General features: G+C 48.0%; 1 protein-coding gene across 6 annotated transcripts in view; it reads left to right on the forward strand.

The window, feature by feature from the left end:
- The window catches only part of DENND1B (DENN domain containing 1B), an 84,247-nt gene that overhangs the window by 35,043 nt on the left and 31,259 nt on the right, over positions 1–17,945 (forward strand). For all 6 annotated transcript variants that reach the window (XR_004975026.1, XM_036354836.1, XM_036354840.1 and 3 more), the window contains 4 exons: positions 1,536–1,589; positions 3,686–3,796; positions 11,723–11,823; positions 15,162–15,207. Coding sequence is in view for 5 of the 6 variants with exons in the window: in XM_036354836.1 (XP_036210729.1) it covers positions 1,536–1,589; positions 3,686–3,796; positions 11,723–11,823; positions 15,162–15,207 (312 nt within the window). In the remaining variant the exon portion in view is untranslated. The remainder of the gene's footprint in view (positions 1–1,535; positions 1,590–3,685; positions 3,797–11,722; positions 11,824–15,161; positions 15,208–17,945) is intronic.

The raw sequence follows: 17,945 nt of genomic DNA on the forward strand, positions 1-17,945 counted from the left end.
CTTTTGAAAACCCCTCTAAGTAAAAGCAGCGAATAGAGACCAAATCCACGCATATTCTCCGTCGTCAGAAGTAGTGATGGTGAAGCGCATTTTAGGAGTGAGAGTTCTGTCCCTTTTTTTTTTTTTTTTTTTTGGTCACAAGGTCCCTGGAGGCCTTGCGGTCTCTCTCATCTTCTTCTCCCACCCTGGAAAATTATATATACATGGACTGTGGGAACTAGCCTTGTCTCGCTAGTTCAGCGGAGCTTAGTATTGGCTCGAATGGCTCCCCCCCACCCCCATCTTTAATCCTAAAACAGTATTAAATATGTCCTTCTGTGATGAAGGCAGTAAAGTGATGTTGGAGATCGCTATGAACAGAAAATAAAACAATTCTGGTGATTCCCTGGGACTCTGATTCTGGGTGGTAGATGTGGGGTGGGGGACGGGCCGGCACACACGGTGTGCGTTTTATCCAGATCCGTCTGAGACCTGTGGTGTTGCTTCAGGTATCGAAGCTAATTCGTATTCGTTGAGGGGATGTATGAAGGCCACAACATTGTGAGACGAGTCACTGTATTTTTAAGAAGTTTTAAAGGCCGAAATATTGTTTGATTGCCGCGTTCTAAATCGTACAGCGACGGATATGTCCCAGAGATACCTGTTGTGGCTGTCCATAGGAAATCTTAGATTTTGATATCTTTTTTGGGGAAGCAAGCCTTCTTGTGCCGTCTCCCTAAACTAAACGTGTTTTTAAATACATAAATATATAGCATAAGTATACACAAAAATGAAGAGATATCTACCTTACAGTGATATGCTTTTTGTTCTCAACTGTTTTTAGGACTTTGTAAAATTCAATATTTTCAACCAACACTTAATTTTTTTAAAAAAATTTATTGATTTCAGAGAGAAAGGGAGAGGGAGAGAGCGAGAGACAAACATCCATGATGAGAATCACGGATCGGCTGCTTCCTGCACGCCCCCTACTGGGGATTGAGCCCACAACCCGGGCATGTGCTCTAACCGGGAATCGAACCCAGGACCCTTCAGTCCACAGGCCGATGCTCTACCCACTGAGCCAAACCAGCTAGGGCCAACAACACTTAGTTCTTTTTTTTTTTTTTTTTAAATATATTTTATTGATTTTTTTACAGAGAGGAAGGGAGAGGGATAGAGAGTTAGAAACATCGATGAGAGAGAAACATCGATCAGCTGCCTCCTGCACACCCCCCACTGGGGATATGCCCGCAACCCAGGCACATGCCCTTGACCGGAATCGAACCTGGGACCCTTCAGTCCGCAGGCCGACGCTCTATCCACTGAGCCACACTGGCTACTAGGGCCCAGACTTAGTTCTTTATATGAGAAAGTGATTGTTGAAGCGCCTTTAAACCTCATGGACATAATCTCTCAAATTCAACAAATCCTGAGCATTGGTCCTCGGTATCTACAGACTCGGTTGCTGTAGTTTTTCTGCTTTTCACCCCACGTGGTATGCGATGCTGCCCAGTCGTAACCCTCCTCTCTTCCGTGTGCTTCCTTCTACCCATTAGCACTCCTACTTCATCGCCCCCGACGTAACCGGACTCCCAACCATCCCCGAGAGTGTAAGTTGATTGCTGCTTTTGTTTTTTATTCTATTCCCTGTGTGGGTTTCCTTTCCTTCGGCCTCCCTGTTGAAGGATCCCCGTGTAAAGACATAGAAGATATAGTAACTATCTGTGGTTCTGAGAAATAATGAAGAAATACAGAGTAACATGGTTCATTCTCTCTCTCTCTCTCTCTCTCTCTCTCTCTCTCTCTCTCTCTCTCTCTCTCTCTCTTCTTTATGTTCCTGCTACTTTACCCCCTTCTGAATATCAGGGTGTGGCTAGGAGAATGGTGTGAGAGCCAGTATTTCCATCCATTGAGATAGTTCAGGGGATCATATATTTCAGTGAGGATCAGGGAGGGGAGGTTTCTCTTGGGATGACTTCTATGGGTGGGGCATGGCTACCGCAGTGGGAAATATTTCCGCACAAATAGCCACCTCCGTGAACTGACCGGAGCATCTGAGATCCCTGCTTCTATCTCCGTTCAGCTCCTGGGTGTCTCGTGCCTGAGTTCTGGATTCTCACTGAAGCGATAGCATTACTTTGTAAGGCCTGAGGGGTATTAACAAGAAATTATAAAAGTTGCTAAGTTTTGCATTTTGCTAAGCCCCAATTGGTTGTAGCCAATATTTGAAATATTCTTTTTTTAAAAAAATATATATTTTATTGATTTTTTACAGAGAGGAAGGGAGACGGATAGAGAGTTAGAAACATCGATGAGAGAAAAACATCAATCAGCCGCCTCCTGCACAGCCCCTACTGGGTATGTGCCCGCAACCAAGGTACATGCCCTTGACCGGAATCGAACCTGGGACCCTTGAGTCCGCAGGCTGATGCTCTATCCACTGAGCCACACCGGGTAGGGCAATATTAGAAACATTCTTAGTGCTTTAATATTTATACCCAGTTAATACTGCGTAGGAAAGTGTACATGGGTAGGTGTCAGCGGAAAGATGCCTTTGGACGAGGCGTGGAACGGGAGTATTTTTCCTGCGTGATTTCTGGTCTGCTCCCCTTGGGAAGATAAAATGAACCGGGAGAAACAACTCGATTGCACGTGAGGGAAACCGCAACGGGAAAAAAACGCTTCCCGGATTATTTACTATTTCCTCGGAATTCCACTCCTCCTCCAAACATGTTTCCAAAGCTCCTGAGTGGTTTGTGTCCGAAAAGCACACGCGTGACGCGTGAATAAGCCCAAGAAATCAGTTGTGAATTTCCTCGTGTCGAACCCAGACGGTGTGTGGATGGTGCTGCCAGTGCAGACGCGTCCAGAGAGCTCCTGGGGCAGGTCTCCGCTTGCGGCTCTGACTGTGGGCCTGAGGGGGGCCACCCAGACGCTCAGGGCACCTCACAGGCCTCAAGTCCATGTGCTGCTCCCGCTGGGCGGGGCCGCCCTGCTCTGTCCTCCTGGCAGCTGACCCCCCATGCCTTGACTGATATGACCCTGGACCCTTCCCTTCAGAGTTTTCATTTCATTTTATTTATTTTTTGTTAATCCTCGCCAGAGGATATATTTTTTTCCCTATTGATTTTTAGAGAGCGTGGAAGAGAGGGTGGGAGGGAGGAAGGGGGGGGGAGAGAAGGAGAGAGAGAAACATCTATGTGAGAGAGACACATTGATTGGTTGAGAGAGGGAGAGGTAGAGGGAGAAACATCTAGGTGAGAGAGACACTGATTGGTTGACAGAGAGGAAGAGGGAGAGGAAGATGGAGAAACATCTGTGCGAGAGAGACACATTGACCGGTTGCCTCCCGCACACACCTTGACTGGGGCCCTGAATTGAACCTGCAACCCAGGTACGTGCCCAGCTGGTATAGCTCAGTGGTTGAGCATCGACCCATGAACCACCCCAGTCAGGGCACATGCCCGGGTTTCGGCTCGATCCCCAGTAGGGGGTGCGTGCAGGAGGCAGCCGATAGATGACGCTTCTCTCTCAAACATGTTTCTATCTCCCTCTCCCTTTCCCTCTCCCTGACCCTCTCTCTAAAAAAGTCAATGAAAAAAACACATATATATATTTTTTAAAAAGACCATTAACTGTGTCAGACGTGTTCCTCGGTCATCCCCACGCGCCCTGACGCGCACACCGTGGTTTTTCTCGCGCGCAGAGGAACCTCACCGAGTACTTCGTGGCCGTGGACGTGAGCAACATGCTGCAGCTGTACGCCAGCATGCTGCACGAGCGGCGCATCCTCATCACCTCCAGCAAGCTCAGCACCGTGAGTACCGCCCCGTCTCCTAGCAACCGCGTGGTGCGCATCACAAAGGGCCCCCCCTGCATCCCTGCATCACAAAGAGGCCGTGCGCCTCTGCGGACTCGGACAGGTTCCCCGTGTCCCCGGAGACAATATCCGCGGCCCCCGTGTCTGATAAGTGGTCGTCCCGCGGCTCTTGAAGGACAAAAGTCTGATTTATGGGAGGCGGCCTGCGATGCATTAAGTCGGGTTAATTATTTTTTTTCTGATCCGGGAGATGAGAGTTGCGTTTTTGTTGTTGTTTTTTTTCTTTTCCTCCCCCCTCCGTTTTTCTTGTTAACTCTCCCGGGTTCATTTGACTGCCTTCTGCCAGAGGAAGAATTCTGAAGAGCTATTATGAGAGGGTGATTATGCACTTGTGGCTTGTTCCCCGGGCGCTTGCCTGAAAGGGACCCGGGGCCCAGGAGAATAGCCGCTCTCCCAACCGGGCAGTAGGTGGGTGCCTCTTTGTTGCCAAGCGCGGGTTTGCTGGAAGGTTCTATAGGAGTTGTGACTTGGAGGAGCTCTTCAGACGGATAATAACTTAAAAGTCAAAGCAGCATTTTTTTTTTTTTTTTTTATTAATCACACGTCGTCCGCTGCTCCCTGAAACGGGCTATGGGAGCTCTTGATCAACACGGCGAAGGCGGTGAGAATCGGAGTGTCTTTGGGCCGTAGAAAAAGAGTCACAAGTCTTTTGCTACATTTCCTGTTTATTTTTTTTCCTGCTTTCGATATTGCAATTTTTAATATTTTTGATTGACTTAAAAAATGTAAATATCCACTTAACTAGATATTTAGCATAATATGTGAGATATTTATTAAAACCCATCATTTAAGATGGCACGGGTTTGCTGTCTTAAGCATTTGGGTAGCTGGTAAAAAGAAGGTAACGTATACATGTTTCGTTTGGTCGTAGAAATAGAAACGACGAAGTTTGGTATTTTCGAGCAGAGAGAGTTTCAGGATCTCTCTAGGAGGTCGGTTTCGTGTTGAATGGCGGGAGAGGTGGTATCAGAGAGGCTACATGCCCACCCATAGGCCCCAGAGCTCACCGGAGACAGGTCATGTGGTCCTGGGTTTTCTGCTTCTAATTTTGGGTTGTTCTCCTGACTCTATAATTGAAAAACCACGGTTTTCAGATTTTTGAATTGAAATATCGATATGCTCACTTTTTCAAAAAAATTGGAGATATATTATTTTACATCTTGAAAGACACACCACTTGCACTTAAAGGGGGAAGCGTGGAGGATGCAACAGGCGGTGACAAAGGTGATATCTTGCATTTTCTTAAAGCACTATCGAGCAATTCAGTCTGAATCGTTATAAATTTGCTTTTCTGCCATTTTTTAAATTGCCCACTGAGGTAAAACCAGTCTTCTTTCTTCTCCCTCTTCTCTTCATCCTCATCCTTTTTTGAACATGTACACACACACATACACACATGCCCATATGCACACACATATACATACACATATATACATACATATGCATACATATCCATACAGGTGAAGTGCTAAGAATCCTATCTACATAAGACCCAATGATTCTTCAATGATTGTCAGCTATAATTTTCTAAGGGACTAGATAAATGCAGTTTAAAGAGTAACAGACCCGCCCTTTAACTTTATCTGAGTTAAAAAAAATAAGTTGTTTTACTAAAGGCGTGGTCTCGCTCAGGGAGTTGCTCCCCATGCTCGAGGTACTAAACCCAATGCCGATGGTTTATGGCCGTTCGAGAAAGCTCCATGGCAGTGCCATCCCTAAGTTCCCTCTCTGGGGCGTAGGGCTGATCACAGACACACAGATCAAGTTCGCGGTCAGGATCTGCTACCGTCTTATGTGGGGGAAGCTGCTATACCTGGGTCTCTCTCTCTTGGAAATTCATGTCTAGATCTGCCACGAATCCTACGCACGGTAACACTTAATGTCAGAGACCAGGATCATACGTACATTCGGAAGGAACTGACTTTAGAAAGAATTGAGTGAGACCTCGGAGACATCCAAGGAAAGAGTAAAGTGTCCGTGAACTGATTTGCTGTAAAGCTTTTCAGAGTCTTATATTTCTTTCTATGCCATAAAGACTAGAATGCACTTCATCTTAACGCCATGAATTGTTGCACTCGTTCTAAAAACCTACAGCCAAAATTTTAATTCTCGAAAGAACACATATGAGTTAAGGTGTATTTACATTCACTATCTAATTGTCGTTTGAGGAATTGTGTTTGCGTTTTTACCCTTTTGACGTTCATAATTTTATTCTAATCACGCTTGTCCGCCTTATAGCTTGCTGGGGGTTGTAGCGCTGCTGGGGGTTTTAGTAACTGAATTTAGAGAATTCAGTTACTCAAGGCTCTGCTTTCTTTACCTATTGTTTGTAGTTAAGATTGTACTTTTTCATCATCTTTATAGAGATGAACTTTAACATAAAAAATCTAGTTCTGAGATATGGTAGCAAAAATATTAAGAGTGTTGTTATGGCCCGGCCGGCGTGGCTCAGTGGTTGAGAATCGACCTATGAACCAGGAGGCCAAGGTTCGATTCCCGGTCAGGGCACAGGCCCGGGTTGTGGGCTCAATCCCCAGTGTGGGGTGTGCAGGAGGCAGCCAATTCATGATTCTCTCTCATCATTGATGTTTCTATCTCTCGCTTCCTCTCCCTTCCTCTCTGAAATAAATAAAGGCATACTTAAAATAAAATAAAATGAAATTTTAATGTGTCCCCCCCCCCCCCCCCATTATAAGTGTAGTGTTTTGCTGGGACCCATTATTATATTTTTATGTGTTTGAGTTTCATGCACTAGGCCAGTGGTCGGCAAACTCATTAGTCCACAGAGCCAAATATCAACAGTACAGCGATTGAAATTTCTTTTGAGAGCCAAATTTTTTAAGCTTAAACTATATCGGTAGGTACATTGTTATTAACTTAATTAGGGTACTCCTAAGGCTTAGGAAGAGCCACACTCAAGGGGCCAAAGAGCCGCATGTGGCTCGAGAGCCGCAGTTTGCCGACCACGACACTAGGACATAACACCTCTGTGTTTATTCTGTTGATACTTCCATTGTCAAGTACACACGGCTGGGGGCGGGGCGTCCTGGAAACCCTGATGGAGAGCGTGGGTGTCATCCATGCAACAGACAGGCATGTCCCCGCGGGGGGGGCGGGTGCACCTCGGCGGGGCTTGCAGAACATCAGAGCAGAGGATCCATCATGATCGTACACGCGTAGATCCCTCGACTCCTTGCTGCTTTACGACCGGAGCCGGGAACATGGCTGTCGAAAGTCATGTCCCCGCGTCTCAAGGCGGTCGGGCGTGCAGCGCTGTCATCCGCGTCTGTCACGGTCCCTCAGACCTGCTCTGAGCAGCCGGCCGGGGCTGTGCGTCTTGTCTCGGCGCCGGCCCATCGGCCAGCCTCTGACAGCGCCTCCCCATCACGCTGTCAGTCATCTGCTAACGAGGGCGGGCCTGCGTGGCCTGCAGCGGGGGAGCGGGGTGCCCCTCTCTGAAGCCGGTCTCTAATCGGGGGCTCCCGTCCGGACCCACGTTCAGTTGGTAAACATCTCCCTCCCAAAGCCCGTAAGCACGTTAATTCCAGAGATTGGAGCGAGGGCGTACGCCCCTTCGGGAGCACGCCCGGCGAGCAGTGTGCCGCGCGCTGGAATCGTGTTAATAAACTGTAATGTCTGCCTTTGTGGGAGATGCCCCCGGGCAGCCAGGCATATGCTTTCTCTCCTCCTCGCGCTAATTCCGTCCAGGGCATCTGCAAGCAGAAAGCTCTGTGATCCCTGGAAAATCGGCCGTGAAGGTGGGGATTTCACAGGCTTCGCTGGGCTGCAGGGGAGTTGGGGGGACTTGACCCTCTCCGTCTGGATCTTGAGGATCCGTGACTTGTCTGTCACTGGGGGCACCTGTGTGGGCACTGAGCCCGAACCCCGAAGCTGGGAGCATCTTGCTGGAGATCAGGAACCGAACGGTTGGCGAGGGAACAGGCGTGACCCAGGCCCACTTCTTTGCGAAGATTATCGGAGCGCACGTCCCCCCTCGTGTTTGTCGAGCGGCAGCCGCGGGGTGCCGTTGCATGTCGTCATTGAGACGCCGCAGGGAGGGAGATGCTAGGAATTTTAGATTTTTCATTCTCCCCGAAGCCTGTAGCAACCAGTGATGTCAGCTGACGCGGCCCCTGCTAATTCTCCTTCCCAGGGTGTCGTGTGATGTGTATTTCCATTCAGAGCTAAGGGAGAGGGACAGGGGTCTGGAGATAGGACCGGGTGACAGAGAGTCATGGGTCCGCTGCCTCCTGCACGCCCCACACTGGGGATCGAGACCGCAACCCGGGCAGGTGCCCTTGACCGGGAATCGAACCGCGACCTCCTGGTTCAAGGTCACCACTGGGGTGGTCAGGTGGCACTTTGTTGGCAGGTACGGCTGGAGGTCCATCTGAGGGAACTCCTAAGACTGGAAAACTCTCCTCTCGTCTTATGCTTGTCCGGGTGTCCATCCCAAAGACTCACTCTCCGTCATGTCGTTCGGATAAAATGTTTTCCGTCAGTAGATGTGACTCAGGGTCTCAGAAGGGTGGGCATTTCGGATCTTTGTATGTGGGAAGGCAGTCGGAAAGGAAGGTTCTCGATTGCGCCTGCTTGGGCTGGAGTCCTGGCTTGGCTGCTTGCGAGGTGTGTGGTCTTGGGCAACTGGTCTACCTTTGCCATCATGCCCTGGTCCGTCGGTGGGAATAGTGGTAACAGATGTGAGAATGTCAGGTTCTCAGAAGAGTGCCGGCACCTGGTCAGCGTCCTGGAGACGTTTGCTATTGTTATCGTCAGTGACATTCGACCTGGGGGCCTGGGACCGGAAGTTCCAGGTGCCTTTATCGCATGACCACGTTCACTGTCCCCCACCTTCGTTGTCAGGTTTCTCCCGTGGACTTCTCGTCTCTTCCCATGGCTTCCACCTGTGCTGACTCTACAATCGCAGTGTGTGGGGAATCGGGATTGATCTCGCATTAGTCAGCACTTTGAGGGAGCTTTGTGGGGTTACAGGTGCGGAGAGATACTCACTTGCCACTGGACCCAGATGGGGAGGAATGGTGGTGGTGGGTTTTTTTCTTCTCTTAAACCGTTATTTGGTGAATTTGTTCCTCTTTGAACTTCACGAGAAGCAGCAGGGATGATGAAAGAAGCAGCTGGAAGATACCAGAAAAGCACTGTGGCCTGGCCGGCGTGGCTCAGTGGTTGAGCGTCGACCTATGCACCAGGAGGTCACGGTTGGATTCCCGGTCAAGGGCCCATGCCTAGGTTGTGGGCTTGATCCCCAGGAGGCAGCTGATCCATGATTCTCTCTCATCATGGGTGTTTCTCTCTCTCCCTCTCCCTTCCTCTCTGAAATCAATAAAAATATATTTTAAAAAAAGGAAAAGTAAGGTTGCTTCCTGGCCTCGTCACCAGCCAGGCAGAACCTCGGGTAATCTGGCCCCAAAATGTGGTTGTCGCTACCCTTGAAGGTTCAGGATCCAGTAGGTCACGGATAACTAAAAAGCAAGAAACTTCTCCCTCTCCCTGGCTTTTAAACTGAGCTTATTTCCTGCTAGGACTTTGTTCTTCTAACCAAACTTCTAAAACACGTTGTTTATTTCCCTTCGTTGGTTCGGCTCTCAGAGGGGTGGAGGGACAGGATTGGTCGGGAGAGTTAGCGCTGCCTTAGCGTCAGGGACAGAGCCCACGTGCTGACCGTCGTCAGAGGTGGTGACTGCTTAGCATTAGGAACTCATTCTTCTGGAAGCCGGTCCAATCTTGTGCCTCATTCATAGCGTCCATGCAGGATGACCCCTGGGGGCGTCGGGGACGGATCTAGGTGACGTGTCCCAGCGGACTTTGGGTTCTGGGTGTGGCCCGGGAGATAAGTGACCCTGAGTACATTCCCCACCTTGAGAATGTGTGTCTTCCTCCATTAGCCTGTTCATTGTGTTTGTGTACCACACACACCCGGGCCACGGTCCTTCTCAAGGGGTAAAAGGAGGGGTTTTCAAAGCCATGTCTGGAGAAATGGAGGAAGTGAGCAAAAGAGCTGCCTTTCCTTAACTCTTCCCGTGGGAGGAGGGTCCGCACCGTCGGGAGGATGCCTGCTTTACACCCAGGGAGTGCCCGAAAGCTCTCGGGGAAGGCGACGCTGGCTAGGTGAACCCCGCTTTTATTATCCTCTGGCTCAGATACGGGAGATAAGGAAGTCCATGGTCCGCAATCGCTAAATGGAAGCATTTGCATGCCTCCTAGTGGCCTATTGCGTGTTCGGATGAAGGAATTTGGAACGAGTGTTGGTTGAAAGACGGCTGTCGGTGAGCTGTGAAGGCTTGCGAGGGTGAAGCGCTAAAACCCGTCAATGGCATTTATTCTAAATGGAACCAAAATCGATCGTTTTCCACATGTCACTAATGAAAAATCTAATTGGCAAAAGACAGAACACACGTGATAAAGAGGAATATGCTTTTAATCAAAATGTGTATGTTTTTGGTTCCCGACGAGGTTATCTTAATTAATTTTTTTAATTCTGTAGAACTCCTTGGTACTTGAATATAGACAGTGCTGCTATTGAGATTGAATTGAGAGGGGACGGGGATGGGGGAGGGAGCAGAGGGGAAAGGGGGGGATCAATGGTGATGGAAGGAGACTCGACTTGGGGGTGGTGAACACACAATACAATACACAGATGATGATGTAGATTTGTACCCCAGAGACCTAGATGATCTTATTAACCAGTGTCACCCTGGTATATTCAATAATAAGAAAATACTGAACTGCTTTGTATGCATTTAATTTTTAAATTAATTTGATTACTGTGTGTAAAATTTTCATCCCCTCTATAATGAAAGAGAAATGATGGCTAATAGAAAGTCTGTTTTCAGGCCCGTTTTCGGGTGGTTTTATTTCTCAAATCTGATTTTCAAGCTGGGCAAAATGATTTCCTCCGTAGCCTTGAAAGGCAGACCCTAGCAACCCTTTAAAACGATGATGCATGCTGATTCACTTATTGCCGTAAACGCTGGGGGAGAAAGACGACTCCCCGCTTACAGGAATGGAATTTAAAAAGCACAGAAAATCACGGGGGAAGAATTCTGCGGCGGGTCCATAGGACAGAAGAAGGGGGGACTAGAGAGGGGAGGTATCTTTACGTGAGGCGTTGAAAAGATTTAATTAGCCACTCGCCAAATCAAAACAATTAAAATGGCAATTCCCTTTGCAATCGCAGCCACGTCCGGGCAGCTGTCTTGATCCGCAGCTGGGCCCCCAAACAGGCGTCAGGAAGGAGGGAATGATGATATTCCTGGCTTCCTGCAGCCCAGCTGTCAGGCGCGGCCCGCGCTGGTCAATAGTGACATCCCATGTGTCAGCGAGCAGCGTCTCTGGGTACCGCGCCCCGCGGTCCACTGTCGAGCAGCCCGGTCCCCCGGCGTTCGGGCGGCACAGCCCCGGCTGTCGGACCCGTGTTTCACGCTTTGGCAATTTGCCCTAACGATCTCCCTCCGGAGCCTCCCCCCTCTCCCTCTCCACGTCTCATCGCGGAGCACGAGTCCCAGCCATGCCCAGCCGTCGGGTCCCACCGTTTCCCCTACGGCGCCCACCTGATCTTTGTGTCCATGGGCTTCGTGTTGACCCCCAAACACTGTATTTTCAGACACCGGTCTCCCTGAGACCCCCAAGAACCTCCTGGAGCTGCTGATAGGCTGTGTTTTCAGGGAGGGGGCGCTTCCGAAATGGAAGGCATGTTGCGTGCGGAATTGGTAGAGGCATAGGGTGGAGGTCACGAGAGCAGTGGGATGTGCGATCGTCTTGGGGAACGGGGGTGTGTGTGGGGGGGATGGTGTTGTGTTTGAGGGAGCCTGCTCCTCACTGTGGCTGTCCGTTTCCATCTCGCAGTTGACTGCCTGCCTGCACGGATCGGCCGCGCTGCTCTACCCCATGTTCTGGCAGCACATCTACATCCCCGTGCTGCCGCCGCACCTGCTGGACTACTGCTGGTGAGCACCCCCGCCGGCTCCCGGCGGCTCCCGGACCCGGGGTCACCGTGGGAGAAAGCCCGGTTCCTCTTCCTCCTCCTCCTCCTCTCCCTCTTCCTCTTCCTCTCCTTCTTCCTCTCCTTCCTCTCCTCCCTCTTCTCCTTCTCCTTCTCCTTCTTATTCTCCTTATTCTTCTCCTCCTCCTCCTCCTCCTCCTCCTCCTCCTCCCCTCCTCCTCCTCCTCCTCCTCCTCCTCCTCCTCCTCCCCTCCTCCTCCTCCTCCTCCTCCTCCTCCTCCTCCTCCTCTCCTCCTCCTCCTCCTCTTTTAAATATAATTTTATTGATTTCAGAGAGGGAGAGAGAGACAGAAACATCCATGATGAGAGAGAGTCATGGATCGGCTGCCTCCGTACACCCCTTACTGGGGATTGAGCTGGCACCTCCGGCCTGTGCCCTTGACCGGGAATCAAACAGTGACCTCCTGGTTCCTAGGTTGACGCTCACCCACTGAGCCACGGGGAGCTTGATGTGCACATGCGTGCCCGGACGCGCCGGAAGCTGCTTTGGGGATTAGCAACGAGTGTGGAACATGCTTTTAAGAAGGGGCCAAGCGGTGCTTTCCTGGGGGGCCATCCCGGTCCTCGCTAAGCCAGCCCCCAGTCCTCTTCCTGCTGTTTCCATGGTAACGGAGGGAGCTTGTTTCCTGGCTTCATCTCTGGAGTTTTCTGACTGGGTTCCAGCCCCTGCAGAAGCCTCTGGGACAAGTTCTCATGCCAGACTGTCCCCTGGCCCGGGGGGTGCAGGGGAGATGACCAGCACGCCCAAGCGTCCAGGCCACGAGGATGGCTCAGGGGGTGGGGCAGGAGGACATAGCCGTGTATTGAGGACCAGCCCTCGAAGACGCGAGCTGTCTTCCATGTCAGAGAATTCTACGGACCCAGCTACTTTCTGGGGAGCATGACTTCCCCCTCTCTGTGTCCTTGCGGACGGTTCTAGTCAGACAGGTCGGCATGCGGAAGGGAGACGGATGTCAGAGGCCACGCCTGCCAGTCCATGGTTTAGATTCCACTTCAGAAATAGCAGCAGGAAGCCTGGAGAGCGGTGGGGTGTGTGCGCCCACTGTCCCAACCCCAGGGCCCCCCTCGCGCCTGGAAGGGCCTTTGCTTTCACGCTGGGGGTCTCTGATGGCGTGGCCTGTGAGGGCCAGGATGCCACCCCGTGGCCGCAGGGGAACCTCACCTCGGGGTCTGCCGGTAAAGGCTCCCCAGGGTGCTGGCACCTCCATTCACTCCCTCGCCCATTTGTACATCCACCGTGAAGTGAGCACCCATTTGCCAAGCCATGAGTCTGTCATATCAGGAATAAGACTTAGCGTCTGCCCCTGGGTTCCCAGATGGGAAGGAATTTACACCAACGTGCACACGCACGCACACACATGCACATGCACACACACGCAGGGCACAGAGTAACACTGTAATTCTGCGAGGTGAATGTCAGAGGTGTATAAAGGGGACATGGATGGGGACACCTAGGAGTCACGTAGGAGGAAGAGGTCCCTGTGGCCTACCCGGATGGCGAGGGGCTCCTAGGGTCATGTGACACCATCTGCCTCTTCCCCTCGATCTCCCAGTATGAGGAGAAAATGGGGAGTTTCTGTTTTTCTTTTTTGTTCGTCCTCACCCAAGGATATTTTCCCATTCAATTTGAGAGAGAGTGGAAGGGAGGGGGAGAGACACAGAGAGAGAGACATCGATGTGAGAGAGACACATCCATTGGTTGCCTCCCGCACATGCCCAACCCAGGTACTTGCCCTTGACTGGAATCGAACCCGGGACCCTTCAGTCTAGGGCTGGTGCTCCATCCACTGAGCCAAACCGGCCAGGGCTGGGAGTTACTAGTCCGTGGGCATCAGTTCTGCAAGGTTCTCGCGATCTATTGAACGACCTCCTGTGGTCGGTTAGCAGGTTAACAGTTCGGTGCGTACACACGGGGCGCATGTCACGTCTCGACAGAGAGGTCTCGAACCCGGGCGAGTCTGCGATGTTGGCGGAAGGGCTTCAGCTGTGTGAGTCCTTACACACCCAGGAGGCGGGGCGACTCCAGCACCAAGAAAATGATAGTTGTTCTTCCTCGTTCACCGATAGCTGGTTCACCTTTGAATCCAGGCGATGTGCCCGGTCTTCTTCTCCCAAAAGGGGCCGATTTCGCCAGCTCAGTGGTTGAGCGCTGACCCATAAACCAAGAGGTCACCGGTTCAGTCCCCAGTAGGGGGCGTGCAGGAGGCAGCCGATCCATGCTTCTCTCTCATCATGGATGTTTCTATCTCTCTCTCCCTCTCCCTCCCTCTCTCTGAAGTCAGTACGGACATATTGAAAAGTGTTTTATTTTTAAGTAGCTGTGTATTTGGGTATTTTCTGTCACCTTTGTAGACATCTGCCCATTCTCATGGTTTCTTGTCAAGTAGCATTTTAATTTTGCAATGTCAAGTTGAATACTTTCCTTCTTCTGTTTCATGAGAACTGTTTTTGAGTTAGTGGTGAGTCTGATGGTATGTGCTACAAAAATTATTGAATGACTCTATTCTCTGCTAGAGTATGAGACCCCCCCGGGGAGTATATTCGGTCCATATTGTTTACTGTTGGACCCAAGGCCCTCGACCAGGGCACCTGGTGGGCTTTCCATATTTTAATTAATTTAATACAATATTATTCTTAAACTTATTTGCATATTTTCTAATTTGTTAAAATTATTCTATTAAGAAATATAATGTGGGATAAAAAGGAAAGGATGATATTTGAATGAAAAGACAAGGGTACATGAGCAGAAGGACAGGACCGAAATAGGATGATGACAGTGAGGAGGAACTTTGCCCGGCGCACAGTAGGGCTCCATAAGTATTTGGTACTGACTGACTCAAAAAACGTTGCCGATGTAGTAGGGGGGAAATAATGATATATTAAGAAAATCATAGGAATGAGGATCTAATTGGATAAAAAGATGTACAAAAGAAATATGAATACATTTGATGATTATTTATGATATATTTGACATGAAGTATATGGAAAAGGTTCAACTCAGGTTATCGCCTCGACCCTAATATTCTCAATCGGTAAAGTTTTTTAAAGCATTCCGTTTCTTGATTTACTTAGAAATGATTTTGTGATTTTTTTTATATATAAATCAACCTTAACTTGAATCTATTAATGGTCTTTCAATTTGAATTGTATATAGAAAATAATTTAAAATACCTAAGCTATGCTACGTTAGAACTGTGCATTTAAGTAATAGTTTAAGCATGCAGAACTACGTATATTGTTTCAGTTTTAATGAACTATGAATGTACCGTTTTTTAAATTCAGCGCTCCAATGCCGTACCTGATTGGAGTACACTCCAGCCTCATAGAGGTGAGTATCCATCAGACAATAGTGATCAATTCACTCATAAAAATCATAGTTAACACAGTTGTGCTTTGGAAGAATATCAGTTGACTAGTACAGAGCAGTGACTAGTTTAATATCATACTCACATGGTCATTTTTTTAAAAAGTAACATTGAAATAACGTCATTTTAATTTTTATACCAAATGAGCATCTTCAATGGCAGGAAACCCATGAAAATAGGTTACATAAGGGAGAAATCACATGGTTAGTTTTAAATCCAGAAAACTTTAGTTCTTAATGAACCATTATTTGGTTTCATCGTGAGTGAGACGGTACAACAGGAACGGTAGGTATGTTTTATACTAGTTGGGCACCATTTAGTAACTTTCTCCTTAATCTATTAGGAGATGATATGCAAGCTCCAATTCCATTCTTATCATGTCATTATTGGCAGATTTTTTTTCCACCAAAATTTTAAATTTTATGTAAATGTCATTATAATTAAAACGTAGGTATATCTACTTACATGTTTTATAGGGGAGGCTGAAGTGCGTAATTTTCCGCATCTTAATTGGCTGCGGTTACAACGAATTTTTTTTTTAAGGGAGAATCACATATTCTCTTATTCTCAGTCAAGGCAGTGCAGGACTTGTAAACATAGTCGTTCAAAGCCATGAAATGAATGACCTTTTAAATCTCCCTTTTAATTCTTTTTATGCAATCCTGGGTATAAAAGATGGCCAGCAGTCTCTTTTGACAGTGGAGCTCTCTTTCCAAAATTAAGGATAAGGACATTTTGTTCTGCCTGGGAAACGAGACTTGAGGGACGAACCCAAGGCTGGCGAAGGCCTGTGGGCGATTAGAAATAAATGAGGCGAGGCCGCCAAGGGGAGGGTCATGTGGACCGTGTGCGCGCGCAGAGGATTCTGCGGGACATGCTTACCCTGTGGCCTCTTCCTGCATCGATGCTCCTGTCCATCCACGCTAGCCACATTGCCCGGAAGCGTCCTCTCGCGAGGATGGGAGGCAGGCTGACCACCTTCAACACCTTGTGCTCTGTTTTTATTATATTTTTATTGATTTCAGAAAAGAAGGGACAGGGAGAGAGAGAGAAGCATCAATGATGAGAGAGAGCCATGGATGGGCTGCCTCCTGCACACCCCCTACTGGGAATGGAGCCCATAACCCAGGCATGTGCCCTGACCGGCAATCGAACTGGGACCTTTTGGTTCCTGGGTTGGGTTGATGCAGAGATTTGAAATTCTAAACGAGTCAGAGAAATTTTAGTCCTGCCCAACTTGAAAACAAAGTAATTAATCTGGCCAATTTAAAATGTACAGTATTTCATATTTCTCAAAAATGGCTATTCTTCTAGAATGTCACTTTAAAAATATGATGCTGAAGTTAATTGACCTATTGCTAGTTGACCTATACAATTATGGAGTTCTGAGTTGGTGGATAAATTTTATTAATGCACACCTTATTTGCATTAGGGAATAAGATTAGGTGCTATCATTTATTAAAGACCAGTAGAATTATATGATTTAAGTATACATATTAAATTAAATAGGAAACATGAACTGTAAATATTTTCTTTCTTTAAGGATGAAAAATTTGATGAAATTCTAATTCACAATTATTTGTACACATATTGAGATAATTTGGCCAATTGACTAAGCTTTCAAACAAACAGTCAACTAGTTAATCTGATAGGCTATGAAATCTGATCTTTTATGTTGAAATTCATGTGATAAATACTAAGAATGACTTCCATATTACTTCCCTCTCTGTCTTTTTTTTTTATTTGACTTTGTCGTCATCATAAACTTACACCAAATCGAAATGGAAATATAGAGAAAACATTGACTGCTATGAACTTTGGTTGGCTTATCTTAGACCTACATTATGATTTATACTGAAAAAAAATATAGGTATAGGCCAGTGATGGTGAACCTTTTGAGCTCGGCGGGTCAGCATTTTGAAAAACCCTAGCTTAACTCTGTTGCCGTGTCACATATAGAAATTTTTTGGTATTTGCAACCATAGTAAAACAAAGACTTACATTTTTGATATTTATTTTATATATTTAAATGCCATTTAACACAGAAAAATCAACCACAAAAATGAGTTCGCGTGTCACCTCTGACACGCGTGTCATAGGTGCGCCATCACTGGTCTAGGACCTGACCCATGTTCCTGTATCAAAGATCACAATTCAGTTGATCAAATTGAAAGAAGATAACTTTTCACAGTTCAACATAACCATGCCCACTTTGTAAGTCTTCGTCGGGAGATATCTGTGGCAGCTAAATCATAGTCATTATCTCCAAACCGCATCAGTATGTTGAGATGAGCAAACGTGCTAGTTAAGCGTTTTCAACCCAACCTTTTCGAATGGTCGGATAGGAACTATTTTTCCTCATAAAGCAAAGTTGTTTGCATTCTTTTTATGAGGCAGGACTTTTCCCTTAATTCTTCCCCCCAGACCCGTGGTCGGCAAACCGCGGCTCGCGAGCCACAGGCGGCTCTTTGGCCCCTTGAGTGTGGCTCTTCCTAAGCCTTAGGAGGACCCTAATGAAGTTAATAACAATGTACCTACCTGTATAGTTTAAGTTCAAAAAAATTGGCTCTCGAAAGACATTTCAGTCGTTGTACTGTTGATATTTGGCTCTGTGGACTAATGAGTGTGCCGACCCCAGACTCATGCCTTCAGACACTTCTCCCTACATTTCCAAGCTCGGCGGATTTTGGAGGGCCGAGGC

The sequence above is a fragment of the Myotis myotis genome, unplaced genomic scaffold, assembly GCF_014108235.1.
Source record: "Myotis myotis isolate mMyoMyo1 unplaced genomic scaffold, mMyoMyo1.p scaffold_m19_p_21, whole genome shotgun sequence".
Classification (NCBI taxonomy): Eukaryota; Metazoa; Chordata; class Mammalia; order Chiroptera; family Vespertilionidae; genus Myotis; species Myotis myotis.